Genomic DNA, 20,728 nt, shown 5'->3' on the forward strand with positions numbered 1-20,728 from the left:
CAGCATAGGCTAGCGAGCGCTGGGGACTAAGCACATTGCCGGGCAATATGAAACTGCCGAGGTTCGCTTGACGCGTTATGCATAGGCATAAGGCTCGCTTGACCTTCAGGTAATGGTCTCTCTCTCTCTGCGTGTACCAGATCCAAGAACACTAGAGCAAACTCCGCCTTACCTTAATCGTGCAGCGATGTGACGATGGCCAGGAAATCGGAAAGAGATGCTGGAGGGGAAAAAGCAAGAGACGCGCTTTTATAACCCACGCGCGCAAGGGGTAGAAGTTCGGACACGTGAGACTCTGCTCCGTCCGATGACACCCAACACTTGTTTTTGCATATACTCGGCTGTGATAAATATATTCCAAATTGACAATCCAGAAATGAATGGACTGCATGGCAGCAGAGAGGAATCAACCAAAACACCCACTGGACAATGTGCAGAGAAGCTCTGCTCACTGCGAATGATGCCAAAAAACACAACACACAACGTCCACTAGACAAATGTGCAGAGAAGCTCTGCTCAAAAGTCGAATGGTGCCAAATAAATGCAACACACTACACCCGCTCGATAATTTGCAGAGAAACTCTGCTTATAGTCGAATGATGCCGATACCGCAGGCTGGACCATGTGCAGAGAAACTCTGCTCCCAGTTCAGCGCAATTTGACCACGTTCATGTTTGCGAATGATGCTGAAGAAGTGTGCACACGAATATTGTAAACAAAGTAGAATCAGTTTGACAGCAAGCCATATGCATGTCCAACCACATCTCCGCTATCAAACCCCCTCGGATGTTCTCAAGCCCCTTGGGCTTGGGATGGATGATGATCGCCGATATAGCACCCCGTAAATCTACCAACTATTTAGGCTTCCGTCTGGCTGAGAGGAACTCTCAACCATTGCAGTAATAGCAGTAATGAATTTCCACCTATTCTACGAGGAAGACGGCTGTGAAAATGGTTTTGTTTGCCGCTCCGACGGCAACATTTTAGTAGCCACAAACGACAACGAAATAACAATTACCCTGGGAGAAGAAAAGCCTCCTAACCTAGGCCCCTCATCCAGCATTCATGATTTGGTCGCAGAGAAACTCTGCGACCAACCAACCAAAAGAACTGCCAAGGAGATTGAAGAGGATCTTGACGCCAGGAGGAGAGAACTGACCATCGCTCGCGAACAGCGTGATTTTGGGAACGCAAAATTCCTTCACTTCGAAAAAATCCCGCAGTTGCAAGAGGAACTCTTGCAAGTTCTTGGGACGAATAGGACGGAAGATCGCAGAGAACCCTCTGCGCCAGTCCTTTCAGCCGAGGAGGACTTTATTGCCCTGCCCAGCGACGATGAAGAAGTAAATTTCTCGTGCGCAAAAAAGGCGAAACGTTACTGGGCTGTGCCCGCGAAGAAAGCCAGAGTGGAGAAAATGAGCGTCGACAACGAGGATCTTAGGATCCAGCTCTCGTCAGCAGGGACCAGCTCACAGCATGCTCTCGAGGCGGTTCAGCAAAGAAAGCCGAGAAAGGGAACCCGGGACCGTTACCACTGTAAAGTCGATCTGTACATCAACGGCAAACTGTGGAAACGCGATTGTGTTTTTGTGATCGTTACCAAGCAGGGCTCAGAAAGATCCACGGTCTCTGTTCAATACGATCTGTCTGAAGAGCTTCCTCTTCAAACAACACGGCCCAGATACATCATTTACCATGACAGGACGTATATATCGTTCGACGATACCCGTCCTCCCCACGCAATCACCTTCAGCAGTGCTACCGGGTTCTTTGACTGGTACCACAATGAAGATTTTCGCGGCTTTGCATTCCAGTACGCGGGCAACATCAATGAGATACTCATTGCTGACGTGGAAGGCAAAGATTCGTTGGCAATAATGTATGAGGCCCTACACCGGCTGTGATCGGAGAGTATCTCTCCGTGGAAGCAGATGGCAGGCAAGTAACGATCATATGCAACATCAATGAGTTCCTCATTGTGATGCAACAGACTAGGTGATATACCTCGGTTGACTTGCAAGAAATATGCTCTCAGTGCAAAAGAATGATTGCAAGAAGATAGGATATGTAATGTAAAATAAAACAACAATCTTTTGCGACACCGTCTCTTGAGTTTACAAAGCACGCTATTCGGAAGAGAATCTCTTCCGGACAGGAGCTAACGGACCTTCTTCTTTGGTGTAGCACCAGCGAGCGGTGCTGACGCGCGAGACCAGGTTTTAGGTCGATCTGTGCTGTTCTTCACCAGAGGTCGCGGCTTTACGCCATGAGCACCGCCTCTGGACCAAATGCTGGCCCTTCGCTGCTTCTTGCCGAATGTAGATACAAGACGGCGTGCAGCTGTTTGTAAATCTGCCTGTAAGGATGCAGCATTTCCGGCGAGGGCCTACAGACTATGCATAAGCCACGCTGTTGCAGCAAGCACAGAAATCGCCAACAGTACCTCAAAGAGCAAAAAGTTCTCAGCCATGTCCAAGATGGAGAGGATCTCTCCATTCATGCCTGCAGAATCAACCGCGGCCCACTCTGCAAATGCGTAGAGCTCATCGCATACAACGAACATGCAGAAAAAGCGAACGGTGTAGTCTCGGATAACGTGGAATGGTACAGCAATCTGAGCAAATCCGTGTTTGAGCTCCTTGGACGGCGCGATGTTCTGTGCTTCCAGATGCACACACGTCTTCTTGACCAAGGATCGAATTTGTGCTATTGCACACTATCGAAAGTTCAAATGTCAGAGATAACTATTTAGGCTTCCATTTGGCTGAGAGGAACTCTCAACCATTGCAGTAATAGCAGTGATGAACTTCGACAGATGCCCCAAAGAGATTCTCTTTGGGGTGTCCGACATTGAATAATGAAAGTAAAACTTGATAGTACCTTGGTCGCCGCAATGAAGTCTCCATCACGTTTGTCACGGGAAGATTTGTAGCCGAAATTCTCACCCACCCCAATTTCATCAGTACCCAGAAAGTAGTCGAAATCAACCTTCTTTCCGCCGCTGGTAGTGGATTGTCGTCTTTTCTTGTCCTCGTCATCGGCGCGCGAACATCCTTCACCACTGGCGAGAGCAGGTGAGCACAGTCAGTATCGATGATATGTCAATTGCGGTGTCATTACTTACTAACGTACTCCTGCGTTCGGCAATTTGGCAAAAGGGACAACATAGTAGATGTCAATGGTCCTCTCCGTGGGGTTCTGTGGACAGTTCGCAATGTCGGCGCTGAGGTAGCAGCAGGGTTAATGGCATCAAAGGTGAGAGAAGCTCTCACTGAAACTGAGATACCATTCAACCAATTTTCTGCAGATCCAGATAGTCATCTCGTCGTCCTTATCCATCTGCCTGGCGTCATTTTCCAACTTGCTCCAAATCTCACGAGTTTCATTGCACTCTTCAGCGGCAGAATCCTCCGATGTTTGAGATGTATGGTCTTCGTCGTCTTCAGAGAGTATCCTCTCTGTGAGGTTCCGAAGAGACCGCTTCAGTAAGTCAATGAGACCTGCAGTACCATGGACCATTATGGTTCTCGCGAGAACAGAGACATCTCTGTTCAGCTCATGACATTCCAGGAGTGTTCGCATCACTGACAACAGCGCCACAGCTGAGGAACTCAGCTTTGCACTAGCGCGATTCATGATCCGCTCGAATTGACTCACAAGCTGCTGGTGGGTGGTGTAGTCGACAAATTCCGTAGCTCTTTCATTATCATCCAAAGGGTAATCGGGGTCATGATCTCGTAAGTCCAGCGCTGACCAGAAGAGAGTACTTACAACTTAAGATTAGACAATGAAGTAATCTTAGGGAAACAGTTTGCAAGTACCTTGTTGCTTTATGCTCCTTTCGAAAGTTGATCATTGCCGATATCGCCTTCTCAAAAACTGTATTCATCTGCGTTGTAGGTAGTGGGGGTGGTACTTCCACTTCATCACGACAAGTGCCCGAGGCGTCCAATCGCAGTGGTCCATGAAGAGCGTTCTCTTCATGTTCGTCCCCCAACTTCCTCTTCAGAAAAGTACCGGACGCGTTCAAACGCAGTGTTTCATGAAGAGCGTTCTCTTCATGCTCTTTCTCCAACTCTATCTTCTGATATGTACCCAAGGCGTCCATACGCAGTGGTTCATGAAGAGAGTTCTCTTCGCGTTCTTCGTCGAAGGTCCTCTGCGGATGCGCATGGGCGATATGGACATGTTCATTTGAGCCGCTGACGTTGTTGATGAATTTACCGCGACTATGTATGCGATAAGTGGTCATGTCGCGTTTTTTAAGCGTCCGCTGAAGGGACTTATCTAGAGATCTGCAGTATGCCTGCGTGCAGAGAAACAGCGTGAGTTTGACCAGTATCAATGCGCACGGTGAGAGAGAGAGAGCACATCTCTTAGATGACAGAAGAACCGCCTTTTCAGGGGGCCTAGGATGTGGGGAGGTTCACCGCGAGTGCATCCTGTATCCACGGAACGAATTCCATGGATACTCTGCGATCAGAGAACACCGGCCAGCACAAGGCTAGCGAGCGCTGGGGACGAAGCGCATTGCCGGGCAATATGAAACTGCCGGGGTTAGCTTGACGCGTTATGCATGGGCATAAGGCGCGCTTGGTCTACAGATAATGGTCTCTCTCTCTCTGTGCGTGTATCAGATCCAAGAACACTAGAGCAAACCCCGCCTTACCGGATCAATAATCAGTCGTGCAGCTCTCTCTCGTAAATCTTTGGGAAGAGAATCCTCTTCCGCGAAGTTCTTGAGTATCTCAAGGACGTCAGAGACAGTTGTTCGGTTCGTAGGAGGAAGTGGGCAATCCAGGAAGAGCGCTTGCACAACAGATTTTGCACTCCAGTCGCGTAAGTCGTTAGCGTGAAAGTATTCTTTCAAAAATTCCCGTTGAATTGCGCGGGACATGGGCTAACGGAGATATGTGACTACACGCAGAGATAGAGCGTGAGTTTGACCAGCATTTGGCAGAGAGAGATTCTCTCTCTGTGTGTGTGTAGGAAAACCCTGCCTTACCTCCACTACATGCAGCGAAGCGACGATGGTGGAGGTTATGACCTACGCGCGTAAGGGGTAAGTTCGGACACGTGAGACTCCGCTCCGTCCGATGACACCCCAACACATGTTTTGCATAACCAAGTTGACAATCTAGATATAAATGCAGAGTTTCTCTGCATATGGTCCAGCTTGCGGTATTGGCATCATTCAACTGTGAGCAGAGCTTCTCTGCGCATTGTCCAGCGGGTGGGTGTTGTGTGTAGCATTTATTTGCCGTCATTGGACTGTACAGTACAGTACAACTATATCGACTATTTCATCGGACAGATAACGGGAACATAGCAGAAACACTTGTCCGATCAAAAACTCGATACTGGTTGTAATGGGGAGTACCCCGCTGATGTAACACCCCGTAACTCTACTAACTATTTAGGCTTCCATCTGGTGAGAGGAACTCTCAACCATTGCAGTAAATTTTCATCTCTATTTCGAGAATGAAGGCGTTGTTCTCCCAGCGTGATTGTTACTTCGGTGTCCGTTGTCGCCACTAAAATGTTGCCGTCTGTGCGGCACACGAATCCGTACAGCCTCGCAACCAAGGCCCTGTACACCGAGTATCGTCGATTTGATCGGAGAGAAACTCTCGGAAGAAGAATGCCCGCAAGGAAAGCAAACCAAAAGAACTGCAGCGGACATCGAATAGGATCTTCACGCATCATACTGAATAGAGACCGTCGATCTCTCTGAGCCCTTCTTGGTAACTATCACAAAAACAGAAGCATGTTTCCAGATTTACATGATTGACAACGAATCTTTGCCTTCCACGTCAGCAATGAGTATCTCATTGATGTCGCCGGGGTACTCCAAGGCAAAGCCGCGAAAATCTACGTTATGATACCAATCTACTGAATGTGATGGCGTGCGGAGGACGGGTATCGTCGAACGATATATACGTCCTGTCAGCGTAGGCCCGGTTCAATAATGTATGAGGCGCTACACCGGCTGTGATTGGAGAGTATCTCTCCATGGATTGCAGGCAAGTAAAGATCATATGCAACATCAATGAGTTCCTCATTGCTGATGCAACAGACTAGGTGGCACGGATATACATCGGTTGACTTGCAAAAAATGTGCTCTCAGTGAAGTTCCCGAAGTTACGGATCTATTTTGCCGACTTCCCTTAGCTACATTGTTCTATAAATTAGAGGCTGTTCACCTTGGAGACCTGCTGCGGTTATGAGTACGACTAGGTGTGAAGATAGGATAGTGAAATGTAAAATAAAGCAATAATCTTCTACACCGGTTCTTGAGTTTCCAAGGCATGCTATTCGGGAGAGAATCTCTTCCCGACAGGATCTAACGGACCTTGTTCTTTGGTGTAGCACCTCGCTGCATCCTCTAAACATGGAACCAATTGCAACATACTTTGGCACCCCAGCATATCGGCCAGCACAAGGATCGCGGGCACACGAAGAGGGCAATTGGAAACTGCCGAGGTCGCTTGAGGCGTTGTGCAGATGCACAAGGTGCGCCCACTCCAACAGCAATGGTCTCCTACAATCTATGTGTGTATCAGATAAGGACACTGAAGCAAACCCCGCCTTACTTCACAAACAGCCAGTCCCGCAGCTTTCTGTCGCCGCTCTATTGAAAGAGAGGTCGCTTTCTCATGGTCCTTGAGCACCTCAAGGATTTCTGGGACACTGTAGATCTTGAGAGGACCCTCCGATAACATCACTTTAGCTACAGTTCTCATATCCCAGGCGTCTAAATGAGCAGTACAAAAGTAGTCTTTTAGAAAGCTGTTAAGGGATGACATGCGAACAGGACAACGATGGAGAGGAGAGAAAGGGCAAGACGCATAAAATATATTCCAAATTGACAGCCTAGAAATGAATCAACTATAACTATTTAGACCTTTTCATTCGCACTCTAGGTGGTGGGACCGGATGCAGCTTGATTGGCTCTTCTTCGTCCAAAAGTTCATCCGTCACATCATCTTCACCCTCTCCAGGCTCGCCATTCTGTCGATATTTGCGGACAACTTCATTCTTCCTATTCTCCAATTCCCATTCCAAAACAATCGCCTTCCGCCTCTCTGTTTCCCAATCCACCCACCTTCGTCTTGGTACATCGGTTGCACCATCTTTCTCTCCCTCTCCCGCGGCTCCATGGCCCGATTTATCTCCTGCGCCTTCACCAGCAACTTTGCGTGTCTGTCCCCAGGAAAAGTCGTCAAAATGCCAAAAAGCATAGACGGGAAGGACAAAATTCCAAATGGGAAGGGCGAGAAGGTAGATGAGCATCCAATAGATGTAGACCCGTCTTTTGGTGGTGAGCATTATGAGGATGGCGGGGAGACCAAGGATAGCTGCTAAAAGGCCTAGTGGGATCCAAGGTACTTCTGGACTGACCCCTGCCATAACTAGGAGGAGGCTAGTAGGGGATGCAGTTGAGTTTAGGTAGCGTATGATACAGTGCTGGCCAGAAGTAAAACTTACAGGGTGAAAATGATGGCTGCAGGCAATACCACTGTCCCAATCAGCTCCAACATGATGACAAACTGCATCGAAAAGCAAAACACTCCACATAGTTCCCGAACCAGGACCAATTCCAGCAGATTGTGTATGGTAGAATTGATCCATCGGCGCCGTTGGGACAACAAGACTTTGAACTCAGCGGGAACCACAGTTTTGCAGAATGCTCGCGGAACGAATATCTGCTTTCGGTGTGGAAATGTCCCCAACATGAGTGTCGTCAAAAAGCGGTCTTCACCGAGAAGAAGCAGATTCTTTTTATGAAGCGTATCGACTCGGTTCTCAGAGTAGGTTGCAACAATGTCTGGATTGCAGAGGATGGGCACCCAGTATCCATCACCCTTTGGAGCTTTGATACGGTACATGCAGAAGCATCCTGGCAAGCATGTAACTCCTCCAAAAACAGATTCGAATGCTTTTGCAAGGTGATGCGATAGGTAATATTCAAATACTTGAATCCGGGAGACCCAGCTTTCCGACTTGTTCGCAATACGGGTTTCACCGCATAAGCCCATCACCATCGGATCGGACACCATGGAGGCCACCATTCTGGCCAAAGAATCGGGAGCAACTTTTGTGTCGGCGTCTACCATAAGGACAATTTCAAACATGTCGGGTGTGACTCCCATCAAGTAATGAATCTTTTGGAACAAGTCATAATCGAGAGGTGCCATGGGATCGTCAAAGGTCACTTTTTGGAAGAAAGACATCAGGATGATTTGACTGTCCCTCTTCCCTCGGTTTCCAGGTTTTGGTTGATCGGCTTCCTCTGGTGTCCCGCATTTGACGACCAAAATCGTGGGTATACATCGACCATTACTATTATACCATGCAACGTAAACTTGCGCCATGTTGTGCCGTTTGGTCCCTTCCGAGATAGCAACATATGACATGGGTGCGGGCGGTGTGGGCCAATTCTTGTCCATTTCCAGCATATCGATGATGATTTCGGGTGTGGATTTGTCGTTACCACTTCCAGTGATTAGCCCATCGGCAACAATGAACATCAGCTTGTGATCATCTGAATAAGTCGTGTTCGCCAGAGAGTCCATAGTATTACGGAGACCTTCTTCGCCTTCTGAATAGGCCGTTACAAGCATCACCGTATATACTTCTAAACCGTAGGGAGAACTGTAAGTAGATGGGGACTTGGAAACGGCAGACCCGGCCAGCGGTCCCGACCAGCCAGGCATGTGACGCCGAAGATCGTCATTCGACTGCTGTTCATTCCGTGCTGAAGGATGCTTGGACCCCACGAGGGTGTCACCAGAAATATCACTTGCCACTGATTTCCGGCCGTCCAATACATGTAGCGAAGGCGGAACTGAAAGTTCTGGCGAAGGTCTTGCACTTCCACCGTCCAATTTCCCTTTCATGGGGAACGGTACGATACCCTTGTCTAGAACCTGCCGCCGAAGAGCTGTCTTTGCAGATTGGGCGTGCTCTTGCTGGAGCTTACCCAGCTGCCAAGATATGAACCAGTCAAAAAGAATCGCCATTGCGAATCGAATGAGCACGACGGATAAAATAATAATCAGAGAAACGTAGAGAACTATATCGGACGCAATGCATCCTAGAGTTCTCTCTTCGACCCGCCCGACAGCGTACATGGCTATCAGACATTCTCCCATTCTGATACGAGAGGGAGACCCACCAAAGATTCTTGATGCATCTTTTCCAAGGTGGGATCTGATGGCCATATCCGTCCAATTTCCAAACAGTTTAACATTGGCGTTAAGGTACGGCCTCATGTCCAAAACCCGTTCTTTAAAAGCCATATATGTACTCTGCTCAAATACAATGTCCGGCCATTCGTATGTAACTGGCCCAATTCGTGCGGCAGGGAATTCCGCAAGGACTCTGGCGACTCGAGTTGGATCATGACAGTGAGTTAATGAAGCTGGAAAAGCAGAAGTGCCACAACTGGGAGCGTAAGGTGCCGTAAAAAGGTCCTTGCAAGCAGCTGGTGGTGTAGTTGGAGGCCAAAAGTATGGAGTCACATCTACGCCGGTAAGTTGATTGATATGAGTTGTTGGTAGACCGCCTGTCGTAAACCCAGGTAAGGAATTGTGCCAAGGTAGAATTTTCGACACATCGTATACAATTCCGTTGATAACGAAACGGTGAGGGAAGGTATTGGGGGTAGAAGCTCTCACGTCATCGATGCCTACAGTTTCCTGAGTCCGACATGCTGTGGCAACGAATCCGTACGTCAAGAATCCCAAGAGTCCGCACATAAAAGTAATAATGGTACAAAGTGCAACCTTTTCTCTCCAAGCTTGCTGGACCGCGGGATCATGCATCCGTCCAAATCGCTCTATACAGAAAGTAGGTATCCAACAGGTAAGTGCTCTGCTAACGATCGTCCACGGGTCGTACTTTTTCTTTTTCTCTTTTAGCATGGTCATGGCTGGCGGTCGTTCGCCATGCTCATCTTGTGCTCGCTCGGGACGAATCATGATCGAGTTCGCTCGTCTTAATGTCCCGCGTTCAACAGAAGGCGTCGGGGGTGCGCGGGTGTCTAAGAAGATGTGGGATGCACTCCCACGACGTATATGGCTAGGGGTGTCCACTTTAACGCTCTTTTGGCGAGTAAGGGCGTTTGAAGCGGGGACCCATGATGAGCTGTGCGAATCTGCCTTCTGAGAAACGCCTGGAAAAGGTTGTGCGGGAAGTTCCTTTTCTTTTCCCTCGGCGATTTCATTAAGGTTCTCGTAACTTGTTTGATGTGGAAATCCGCTGCGTTGCTGTAAACTAGTCGTGCCACCATGTCGACTTGGAGAGACAGTAACGGTAGGGATGACTGGTAACTCCTTAGCGCTGGATGACCTTGGTTCCGTTCTGATCGGGCCTCTCCTAAACGCACTTTCCTCCTGTTCTCGCACAACGGGCTCGTCCTCCGCCTCCTTCTTTCCCCTGGATCTAAGTGGGCTCGCTCTCATCCTGTCCGATTCCCGGAAGTTGCAGGATTTGGTCAAACGACGCGGAGCCAATCAACACTAACGCACACCTTACTTAATGATCCGTTTTGTTCTATGAAGTTATTTTTATACGTCTTATGTCATCACTTTGCTCCGCACGCAGTGGCTATTTAACAATGCATCCTCGTGTTGCATCCATCTACCCACATGTCAAAGCAAGAACACCAAAAAATTATCGGAGTTGGCTTATGTAAGGAGATGCTACATGTCCCCTCATTGGGGCAAACGTATTCCAGACGTTGAATCGTGCTGTAGTGGCGGGTAGGATAAAGATGCAGATGTAGTCTGTTACATACAGGGAATGACAGTATCGACATATACGCAAGGGATCCCTAACTGCATCGTGTTCATGATCTACCCACGCAAGAACTGTATACTATTGGTCATTCGATAAAATCACTTCCCAGCAACGCCAGCTGTTATTCCCCCAACAACAGGCTGTCTAATAAGCTTTTGCCTCCTCTCGAAATCGTCTACTCTTGAAATACAAATGTTATTGTCGTGTTCGTTGGAATCCGCATAGCGTCCAAATACGACGCGCTTGGCGGCGATCAAAGGCCAGTCGGCAAAGGTCTGAATTCCTCCTTCTCGCTTGTGTTGTTCGGGTACTGGAAGGAAAATGTCGTGCTTTCGGTTGTGGGTTGAAGTTTTAGAGGCAGAGATGAGGGTTGCAAGGTCATCAGAACCGTAAAGGAGGCCTGTCGAGTTCTGGGAGGGGGAAATGCTTAAAATCGATGGATGATTACTATATAAACGACCTGACCTGTACCAATGAAGTAGGCTGCCCAGCAGGTTTATTTGCATGTCGCTCCCGCCTCTTTGCAGCCGCTACGGCGGGGTCGAACCCGGGAAGGACAAAGTCACGACGTTGAGTTGAGATTAGGTTTGCCCTGCCATTAAATACCAGTTTACACAGTGCATTACACTACAGCAGGTCTTGTGTGAAGCTGGTCAAATACCTATCTGCCTTCTTCTGAGCTTCATCATCGATATCCGCAGATCTGGGAATAGGTTTAGCATGAACAGACAGCAGACGTTGACAGATCCTCTCACCTTCTGCCCTCCTGCCCACGCCGAACCTTGTGTTGTCGTGCAGCTTTCAGGTCCAACTCCTTCTGGGTGTAGTCAGCTCGGAAAGTGGTCAAGTAGTTGAGCTTGAAAAGGAATCAGAATTCATAGGAAATCTTGCTTCTGAACGCCAAGTGATGGCACTCACTGGGTGCTCGCCACCAAACATGATTCCTAGGAGAGTCAGATGAGAAAATCGCTTGCGACACACAGATCCAACCCATGTAGCTTGATGTCGGCGCTATGATGCGGCAGGTAATCTCCGAGTTTATCACGAGCACTAATTTTGGGGATCTGTTGGTACCAGAGCACAGGCGCGCTTAAACCCCGATGGGCAGACATCGATATATTACAGGAACGTTAGATCATAGTAACAGGGAAACTAACCCAAGTCTTGCCTTTTCGGACTTCTATCTACGAGATCATGGAGTTCAGAGTTTTCTATCTATGATCATCCAAAAAGAGATATCACAGTACATAAATGATTTAAAATACAACAGCCCACGCTGCAAGTGCACTCGCCATCAAGGCGCCCAAGGTGGTAGGAATGACAGAAGCGAAACCACTGTTTTTTGCATCAGGGTCCGTCACAATTTTTTTCTCGGGGACTGTGGCAAAGAGGTACCGGGACTGAACTTCAGGTTTTTCAAAATCGGCTTTAAATGCAGCGAGGATGGAAGAGTCGTTCGTAATTTGGAAGTCACGGAACGTGATCTCTTCCGGCTTTTGGTATTCAAAGAGGCAGATGGCCTTCAATCGCGGATGCGCATCCAAAAAGGTAGTATTGGTGAGGTACTAAATAGCGATGTCGTTAGGATCATCGACTTTTGAGCACGCACAAGGAAATAGTAATGAGCTTACCTGTCTCCACCAAGCTTGCTTGATAGCCAATGCACCGGGTCCTGGGGCAACAGCGCCGGTGTTGACAGGGTTCGCAGGGCTTTGTATCCTGTACTGATGGAAGGCCGCACCAGATTCGGTGATAAAGAATGGTTTTTGGTTCCTCTCCGCGAACAATTGATAGAAATCCATAGCTCCGGGGCCGGTGCCGTGAATGAGCTTGAGGATGCTGCCGCTCGGTGGAACATCATTGGTAAGGTACGGGTAGTCGGCACCGAACCAGTACGTCGAGAGACCAACCCAGTCAACATACTCGTTGCCTACAAACGCGCTTCATCAGTTAGACGAGCGACCCAGACGCGAAAATAAACAAGCCACAGCTCCGGTCCAACAATCATCTTACCAGGGTAGTATGGTGTGTAGGGATCATCGAGTGTATCCAATCTTCCATTTTTGTTCGTGTCCAATGCTTGCGTCTCAGCAGCGCTAACAGTTGCATTCATAGAGTAAACGCCACCTTCGTACGGGTAACTAAAATTGAACGGTGTTAAATATTGTTTCCAACGGTAGAGGATGTTTCCTAGCAGATCTTTACCCGAGCTGCATATTTGGTGCCCATCTGTTGGCCAGTAAAAAAAAAACGGTCCATCAGCCTGGCGCCAATGAGAAATACCAGGAGCTGCCAATATATTACGTACATGAAAGCCACTCGTCCAGTAGTATCGCTATTAGCTCTGATAGCAGTGACTATGCGCTTCCACATCGCAGCGTAGGCAATGGGACGCTGAGCATACGGCTGCCAGGAGCCGTTCATTTCCGGCGCCAATCTTATAAAAACACCTCTCCCAGATCTTGCAAAGGTAGCAATCTGGGCAACAAATGCATCGATATCCCCATCTTTCAATTGTTCAGGAATGACTGTCGGGTACACAGAAAGATAGAGGATAGCATTCGTGTTCGCGTCGTCCAACAAGCGGACTGGGGGAAGATGGGGGGTCTTCAGGGGTAAGTCCTCCGCCATGTGAATAAGTGCCTTAATCAATGAGAGTTTACGTTGAGCTGGGTCCGTGCCGTCCTAAGGCTAGCAATGGCACTTACCGCATTGTGACCCAAGCGTTCGCCAAACTGCTTTGGTGTATCGCGGCCAGGTAAAGTGTCGAGCCACGCCCCGAGCATGACCCTATCTGGTTCCAGTGGCGCTTGAGAGCGAACGACGCTGGACGCACAGAGGAGGACAGCAAGTGTGCTGGACAAGAGCTTTGCTGTGAACATTGTGAATTGCTGTTGTGAAAACCGGAATTACGTTCTGACAAAAGATCTGCGCAATTCAGCAGACAGATCCCAGTCGTGGGGAATGGTGATAAATAGTCTCTATCTGTCTATTTCTTGCGTAAATCTCCAAACCGCTCAACGACAAGATGACGACGACGGGGCCAAGCTGGAAAAATACAAAACAAAAAGACAAGGCAAATTGACCGCTGGATCCATTTGTTTTGTGTGGCTAAGAAATTCGATGATGCGGCCATGGCTTAGTAGCGATGCGCTTAGCTGCGCGTGTTGTAGCTTTCTCAGAGAGTGACGTGTACCACGGGATTGGCGATCAGTGTGCCTTTTTTTCCCTTGCACGAGGCGATGCATTTTTAAAAAATAGCCCATGCGCTCATGAAGCAGTATATAGTCCAGATCATTTACAGCTTCCATCTTTTATGAGACATCTGAAACTTGTCCTCATCCATTTTTACATAACAACGCTAATCCACACTGCGCTACTAAATATAAAAGAGCCTTAAAACTTCGAAATGTCTCTTCCAAATGCCCTTGAACGAGATTGTGAGTTAAATTGGGAGTGAGGTACGCTGATTCTCTGATCACTCACCATGTCAAAAACCAATGAGCAGGAATCATAACCATGTTCCGCAATGACACAGATCGAATCAAGTAGGCGCTCCGCCATACTTTTTAGGGGCAAGGTAATATGAACAGGTGTAAAAAAAAATCAACAAAGTCAGTAAAGACCCACCGAACCAAGCAAGTCGACCTCGAAGTCCGCCAGCGCCAGGTGTTTCCAGGGCGCCTCCAGATGTATCGAAAATTGCTTTCCAACTGCCCACATAGACCATGCTGCAAAATATTTGATATAAGCAACTGGATCCCAATACCCAATCCACGTGCCATTTTACAACCTTCCCAGGTGCGAATAGCGAAACGGCTAGGCACAAGCCATGTTAGGATACGTTATAGAGCAACATATTTGAACAACAAATCAAACCTTGCCGTCATCTCGCATCGCGGCAACCCTATTCAAATGCTTTCGTAGCCAAATGCCTTGCTGTGACGCTACTTGTGCCGTCGCGGGTAGTTCCTGGTCCTTGATCACTGCACAGTCTCCGAGGGCATACCTGTGCACCAATGTTAACACCATGGTGTCCAACGTCAGAATGCAAAAACATACACGTCGGATATGGGCTTGCCCTCCTTATCCAGGACTCGCAAATACTGGTAACTGTTAGTTAGGGGCGATATTCAAGATTGCGCCGATGATTTCTAACCTCATCCGTTACAAGCCGCTTGGAACGGGACTGGCTCACTTCCATGTTCTTGATCTGAATTGAATGTCAAATCAAAGGTACAATTGAGTAATACATGTGCGATGCATACCAATGGTGTAGCCGTTAAGCCCGTGGCCCAAACGAGAGCACCAAATGCTAGATTGACGTGTGTGAGGGTGACATTACCGCAGGCCGATTACCGATAATCAGAACTCACGGATTTCCGTGTCATCCTTCAGAACTGCAAACATGGTGCGATTAGTACACTACAAAATTCCAAGCATTCAGTATAGAACTTACTTAATTTGTTCTTTTGAACTTCCTTGATAAAGGTCTATAGTAAAACCCATGCCATTTAGGCTTCCTATGTCGCATAGGAACGATTGGAGTCAGAGAACTCGCCTTTGTACGGATCTTAATGCCGCTACGCGCGAACTTCTTCGTCGCATCTTAGATACAAGAAGATAAGCAGTGCCCAAAGCATACAGCAACCAAAGTGGATGCCTCACATGCAGCTAAAGCATCATCAAATCCCCCTGCAAAGCATTGCAGCAAATAAGCAAACCAATAATAACATCTGAGATACCATCGTTAACCCCTACCTAGAATCTTTTCCGCAACATCGTAGACCTAAATAGGCGTCAGCTACATTGTACCCAACGGCCAAAAACAGGTGACCCTAACCGTAATTTGAACTGTTTTGTGCGCAATAATGAGTCAAGTACATACATATCAAGGTGAGACGTTCAATCGCACCTTTATCCATGAGACGCGGATACAGGCGTGTGAGATCGTCTTTAATAAAATCTAGTGGAAGAACCCAAAATAGATCCGCTCAGCGAGAGCCCAAGTGGCAAACCATGTGTGCCACCCACCATGTACTGAAAAGAAATAAAATGAGAACCCAGCATCGTAGAACCCAAATTAAACGGAAGCTTACTCACATTCCGCACTATTCATTACAGACGAGCAGAAGAAGGGAATTTTCAGTGTTAAATGAACGAGGTAATCCGCTCAGATGCATAATCAGACCTGAATTCTGCCCTTTACATGTTAAAAATGTTGCCTACAAGTTGGGCAAGGCTGGCATCCCTGCATCACTTACCAACACCAGTTGGTCCCCCACCCACAACGGCAAACTACCGCAAGGTGTTAGCTTTCCAATAATGCCCACCCAGCCTGATAGCGTGGCAACCTACATTAAGCTGAAAATAGTAATATCAATCAGCAACTGCCTGGTCAATTTGCCAACCTGTCATTTGTCGTCATACCAGCTTCCATTGTTCCGCTTCGGTAATATTAGGCTCGGATGCCATTTCGAAACCTATAGCGTATACCGCTTCAGATAACGACTAGTCTAAACTTTCTTACGGCGTTTCCATACATTCAATGATGCGCGCTCGAATCCTTTGAGCATGACTGATCTCTTTCAAAAAGAATCCGTACTTTTCCACACCGGGAATGCCGAAGGTATTCGAATAAGCGCCGACAGCAACAACAAGCTGGAGATGAAGTAAGCTTCATGAAGTGAATGAGGATGGTTTATTCACAAATTAACCTTGTCGTAGCTAAGTGTGAAGGGTTCCATGTCCGGAAGAGCTGGCGTGCATACCAGCTCTTTCTTGCGTAGATCTACGGCATCACACCACGCCTGGAGTGCATTGCACTTGAGCGCACGTTCCGCGAGTGATGACAAGTGAGAGTGGCGCTTACTTGATAATATTTGGCTTTTCGATTGTGGTGTCGAATTGGCTGTGATGCAATACGCATATATAGGTTACAGTCACTTCCTTCCACTCGCACGAAGACCTTTTTATCCACCATGTCGATTTACCTCTGTAATCGTACGAAATTCTAGAGTGCCCACTAACATCACGCATCAGGCTAGATGACCGCATACGCCAAAATCAGACGACCACAATACCCGATGTGCTTGCCAGTAGAGGAGTGAATACAAAGTGATTCTATGCATAAAAGTAAACAAGTTAAATAATTCCAAATATTCGATGCAACTAACGAATGCGACATAGACTTGTCAAAGCCGGCAATAATCCTACCCGCGGCGAGATCATGACAACCTCGTAGTCTTTGACATTTATCCCACCCAGCAATTTCAACCCAGCCCAGCCAGATCCAAGAATAACCAGACGACCTGCATTTCAAGATCGAAATAGTAAGTATGGAGCGTTGCCAGTTTGACAGAGTGTGATCTACATGTGCATGTGGGCCAAGAGATGCAGATGGAGCCTGCGACAAAGGTCCGTCTCTAACCTTGCGTTTTTCCGAGAGATGTGGCATAGCGAGATCCGAATATGGCAAAAGAATGCAAGATAGCCACATGAGGTCTGCGTATTCCTTGTATTTTATACGCGCTCGTTGGTCGTAGCGTTCTCACAAAGTTCATGACGCGATCTCGACAATTCGAATTAGAAATGGAAGGATGGTTTTCCAAGATACGGGACTTGTGCTAACGTTGATAGGAGAGTCTCGTCTACTTATTAGTATCAGAAGCAAAGTGAAACTTGAAGGTTTAAACAAAGGCCCGCGAAAGATAGTTCAGCCAGATGGCCCCCGGTTGGCTCCGAGATCAACCTCGCGTCGCTGCGTCATCAGTATTGGCTGCGTGACTCATAAAAGTTAAATTTCGTTGCAACAGAGAAATATAATACGTAAAAACATAAAAAACATATGCCTAAAGATCCAGTCAGATGATGTGATTCAAGAGAGAATTGCCGGATGGCCGACGAAAGGGGAACATATGAAAGATCGTCAGGCTATGGATTGAAACTTGTTGTGAGGATCTGGAAACAGCTAAAGGACTGATAGCAGAGGCCAGGCCCCTCAAGAGAGGATTATCCAAAGTTTTCTCCTGCTGTTCGTGTTGGCGGAGCGTTTCTTCCAATCAAGACTCAATGATGCTGCTGGTTAGGGTTAGGGTTGGTGTAAATTCTTATACAATCATCAGCATTCCATCAGTTTCATGTGCCACGCGTCTCATCCAATCAAAATGCTTTACTGCTGACATTGTCCCCCTTTCCGATCCTCAAAAAAACATTTCCAGCCTTGCTGAAATACTCTCCCCCCCCTCCCCCCAGCCGTGATGCTAAGAAATGACGACTATAACTAACGATACCATGGACCTTCCCACCCTCAATGGCACCTCCAGCCGCACTAGCGATACTGTGCAAATCGTCGATGTCGAACCAACAAGGAATCCGGCCAGCAGCGATAACGCCACAATGAAAGACTTCTATGTGATCGCTGCTGGATATATATTCTTTACCCTTACCGACACAGCTGTTCGAATGATTGTCTTATTCGGATTGTGGCAGAGGCACTTTCAGGTACGAGCCATTGAGTTTAAGCAAAACTCAAAGGTCGGCTCCTCACTCTCCATCACAGGCTCTCAATATTGCCATTATGTTTGTATCTTACGAGGCACTGGGCGTAGTTACGAACCTGTTTGGAGGCATTATGGGTTCTAGGTTAGGGCTCCGCTTTTGCCTCCTTCTAGGCCTGTTGCTTCAGCTTGTCGGAATCTCCCTTCTCTTCGTTCTGGACCGTGAAGATGTTTCGCATTGGTCGCAAGCAGCCGTGACGGGTTACGTGGTTTTTGCACAAAGCTTTTCAGGCGCTGCAAAAGATCTCGTCAAACTAGCCGGAAAATCATCCACAAAGTTAGCCACCAAAGCAGCAAAAAATCGCAAGACCAATGCCGGTGACCCTCTTTTCAAACTTGTCGCATGGCTGACTGGGGCAAAGAACTCTGTTAAAGGCCTTGGATTTCTCATTGGTGCAGTTTTGATCAACTATGCTGGTCTCTGGCGAGCACTTTTGGTCATGGTTCTATTGACGCTCTTACCATTGCCGGGAGTATGGATGTGGTTGGATCCACGATTGGGAATCTCAAAGGATCAGCAACGGTTAACGCTGAGAGAGATATTTGACAAAGGGAGGGATGTTAATATGCTGTCGTTGGCAAGGGTGTTCCTGTTCGGATCGAGAGATCTCTGGTTTGAGATTGCTTTACCCATCTGGTTACGGTATGTATGCATATCGGCTTCCTTCTGTCAGCTGAACATTTATCCCTTTTGCCCGACCAGTGCGCAATTTGATTGGAATTTTACCGCAAGTGGAGCTTTCCTGGCTGTGTGGATTATCATTTATGGGGCTGTCCAAACGATTACCCCTCAATATATTCTAAAGCCGCTGAAAATGTACCCATTCAAACGGTAAGAGACGAAAGTCGGGCCGTTTACAGGACAAAAACTCACGCATTTGCTATAGGGCAAAGCTGCTTGTAATATGGACAGTTTTGCTCATGATCATTACTATAGCAATAGCTGCATACCTTACAGCTGTACGCAACAAGCCAATCAGTGATCAGAAGGCCGCTACTCTCTCGATCATTTCGATCGGTCTGGCAGTTTTTGCTTTCGTCTTCGCGGTAAACTCTTCGATACACTCTTACTTAATTGTTGCATATGCGGCAAAAGATAAGATAGCCATCAATGTTGGCTTTTACTGTGAGTACCCATTCATTTGGTTTACAAGAAGAACTTCGAAATTAAGTTCCCAATGCTTCATCTAGATTGCGCAAATGCGTTAGGTCGATTGACCGGAACTTTACTGTCTGGTTTTATGTTCCAATATTACGGTATCTGGGTTTGTATCTGGACGTCTGTGGGCTTTCTAGCCATCTGCACAGTTATCACAGCATTCTTTCGGGATGTGAAAGACGCGAACACTGAGTAGAATAACATTAAAAGTAACTACCACTTGAGAAATGTGCATGGGAGAGCGTACCGTTCTTGTCCCAAAAAGACGGCTTATTGCTCCCCACAAAGCAAATAAATGCTTTTGGGCTTAATATTACATTTAACACTAGCGCAACATGGTCAATGCATGCTCAAAGAGTATACTACCGCATTGCGACTCTGTGCATGTGTAGCATCAGTGATCAAGAAAAAATTCAGATGCAACTCAAGTTGCGGGTCACCCAATGTTGACATGTCCAACAGTCTTGGCGCGATATCTAAGTTGCACAAAAAGAAAGCAAGCAAGATAGCACGGCAAGATCGGCAAACTCAACAGAGGTGCCCAGATCGAGTGGCAACCGACGTATGGCCTATAAAAGTGTCGGGTAAGCTTCTGGTAATATAAATGAAGCAGATAATCGCAGCAGCGTGGGTCAGAGTGTGAATACAAATGTAGTCGTCCCGGCCAAAGCCATTCCGATAATACATGCTTTAAACCATCATTCCCATTGCTGGCGAAGTATGCGCTATATAGCAACTACTGACCTTTTGCACAGGTGCGAGACCTGGATGTCGCGCCCTGGCCCACCACTCAACGTTAGGCATGTATCAGATCTAAAGAGACAAGAGACGAAAATACACCTGTTAGAACCCATTTCTTCTCTTTGCGGGTTGAATGTGCGACCCAAATAATGCTCAGTTGAAAAAGAATTTTCCGCTCATTCGGCAAATGGGAGATATCCCGCCTCGGTATTAGCATGGATAAACCATCACTGCACTTTTAAGTTCTACACTGCTGACGACCCGACGTTTGCTTACCTTGTGCGTGCTTCATAGCCGAACAGATTTAACTAGAAATACGGAAAATATAAGAATTAATCCAAGTTATGCCACGAACTCAGCTGTTGCAAACAGCTCCAGTGATCATCAATATCTTGTCAACAGAGACTGTTCAGGATTTGATAGTACTTTTTGATAATCATTTCACTCTGACATGTTCAGCCCAATT

General features: G+C 47.3%; 6 protein-coding genes across 6 annotated transcripts; 3 read left to right on the plus strand and 3 right to left on the minus strand.

The window, feature by feature from the left end:
- The first annotated feature begins 907 nt into the window (after window positions 1-907).
- On the plus strand, window positions 908-3,728 carry SPPG_07618 (uncharacterized protein). The gene is made up of 4 exons (XM_016755783.1): window positions 908-1,938; window positions 1,996-3,074; window positions 3,159-3,255; window positions 3,308-3,728. The coding sequence occupies exon 1, from the start codon at window positions 912-914 to the stop codon at window positions 1,902-1,904; it is 993 nt and encodes a 330-aa protein (XP_016605271.1). The 5' UTR covers window positions 908-911; the 3' UTR covers window positions 1,905-1,938; window positions 1,996-3,074; window positions 3,159-3,255; window positions 3,308-3,728.
- On the minus strand, window positions 2,049-5,009 carry SPPG_07619 (uncharacterized protein). Its single transcript, XM_016755784.1, has 7 exons — window positions 4,670-5,009; window positions 3,822-4,306; window positions 3,287-3,766; window positions 3,125-3,223; window positions 2,881-3,061; window positions 2,444-2,716; window positions 2,049-2,386 (listed from the first exon to the last, which is right to left on the minus strand). Exons 1-7 carry the CDS (start codon window positions 4,895-4,897, stop codon window positions 2,159-2,161), a joined length of 1,974 nt encoding a protein of 657 aa, XP_016605272.1. The 5' UTR covers window positions 4,898-5,009; the 3' UTR covers window positions 2,049-2,158.
- A 1,885-nt stretch (window positions 5,010-6,894) lies between these two features.
- SPPG_07620 (uncharacterized protein) lies at window positions 6,895-10,529 on the minus strand (the record flags this gene model as incomplete). Its single annotated transcript, XM_016755785.1, has 2 exons — window positions 7,489-10,529; window positions 6,895-7,423 (listed from the first exon to the last, which is right to left on the minus strand). Exons 1-2 carry the CDS (start codon window positions 10,464-10,466, stop codon window positions 6,895-6,897), a joined length of 3,507 nt encoding a protein of 1,168 aa, XP_016605273.1. The 5' UTR covers window positions 10,467-10,529.
- Window positions 10,530-10,769: 240 nt separating this feature from the next.
- On the minus strand, window positions 10,770-13,890 carry SPPG_07621 (uncharacterized protein). The gene is made up of 10 exons (XM_016755786.1): window positions 13,512-13,890; window positions 13,112-13,446; window positions 13,009-13,032; window positions 12,817-12,944; window positions 12,435-12,733; window positions 11,722-12,368; window positions 11,559-11,659; window positions 11,465-11,506; window positions 11,275-11,395; window positions 10,770-11,213 (listed from the first exon to the last, which is right to left on the minus strand). The coding sequence occupies exons 1-6, from the start codon at window positions 13,683-13,685 to the stop codon at window positions 12,060-12,062; spliced, it is 1,269 nt and encodes a 422-aa protein (XP_016605274.1). The 5' UTR covers window positions 13,686-13,890; the 3' UTR covers window positions 10,770-11,213; window positions 11,275-11,395; window positions 11,465-11,506; window positions 11,559-11,659; window positions 11,722-12,059.
- Window positions 13,891-14,053: 163 nt separating this feature from the next.
- Window positions 14,054-14,764, plus strand: SPPG_09482 (uncharacterized protein). The gene has a single exon (XM_016757649.1). It carries the CDS (start codon window positions 14,389-14,391, stop codon window positions 14,728-14,730), a length of 342 nt encoding a protein of 113 aa, XP_016605275.1. The 5' UTR covers window positions 14,054-14,388; the 3' UTR covers window positions 14,731-14,764.
- A 3,321-nt stretch (window positions 14,765-18,085) lies between these two features.
- Window positions 18,086-19,739, plus strand: SPPG_07623 (major facilitator transporter). The gene is made up of 5 exons (XM_016755787.1): window positions 18,086-18,306; window positions 18,365-19,005; window positions 19,066-19,194; window positions 19,250-19,488; window positions 19,554-19,739. Exons 1-5 carry the CDS (start codon window positions 18,097-18,099, stop codon window positions 19,715-19,717), a joined length of 1,383 nt encoding a protein of 460 aa, XP_016605276.1. The 5' UTR covers window positions 18,086-18,096; the 3' UTR covers window positions 19,718-19,739.
- Window positions 19,740-20,728: the final 989 nt, after the last annotated feature.

This window comes from Spizellomyces punctatus (assembly GCF_000182565.1).
Source record: "Spizellomyces punctatus DAOM BR117 chromosome Unknown supercont1.16, whole genome shotgun sequence".
In the NCBI taxonomy this organism is placed as follows: domain Eukaryota; kingdom Fungi; phylum Chytridiomycota; class Chytridiomycetes; order Spizellomycetales; family Spizellomycetaceae; genus Spizellomyces; species Spizellomyces punctatus.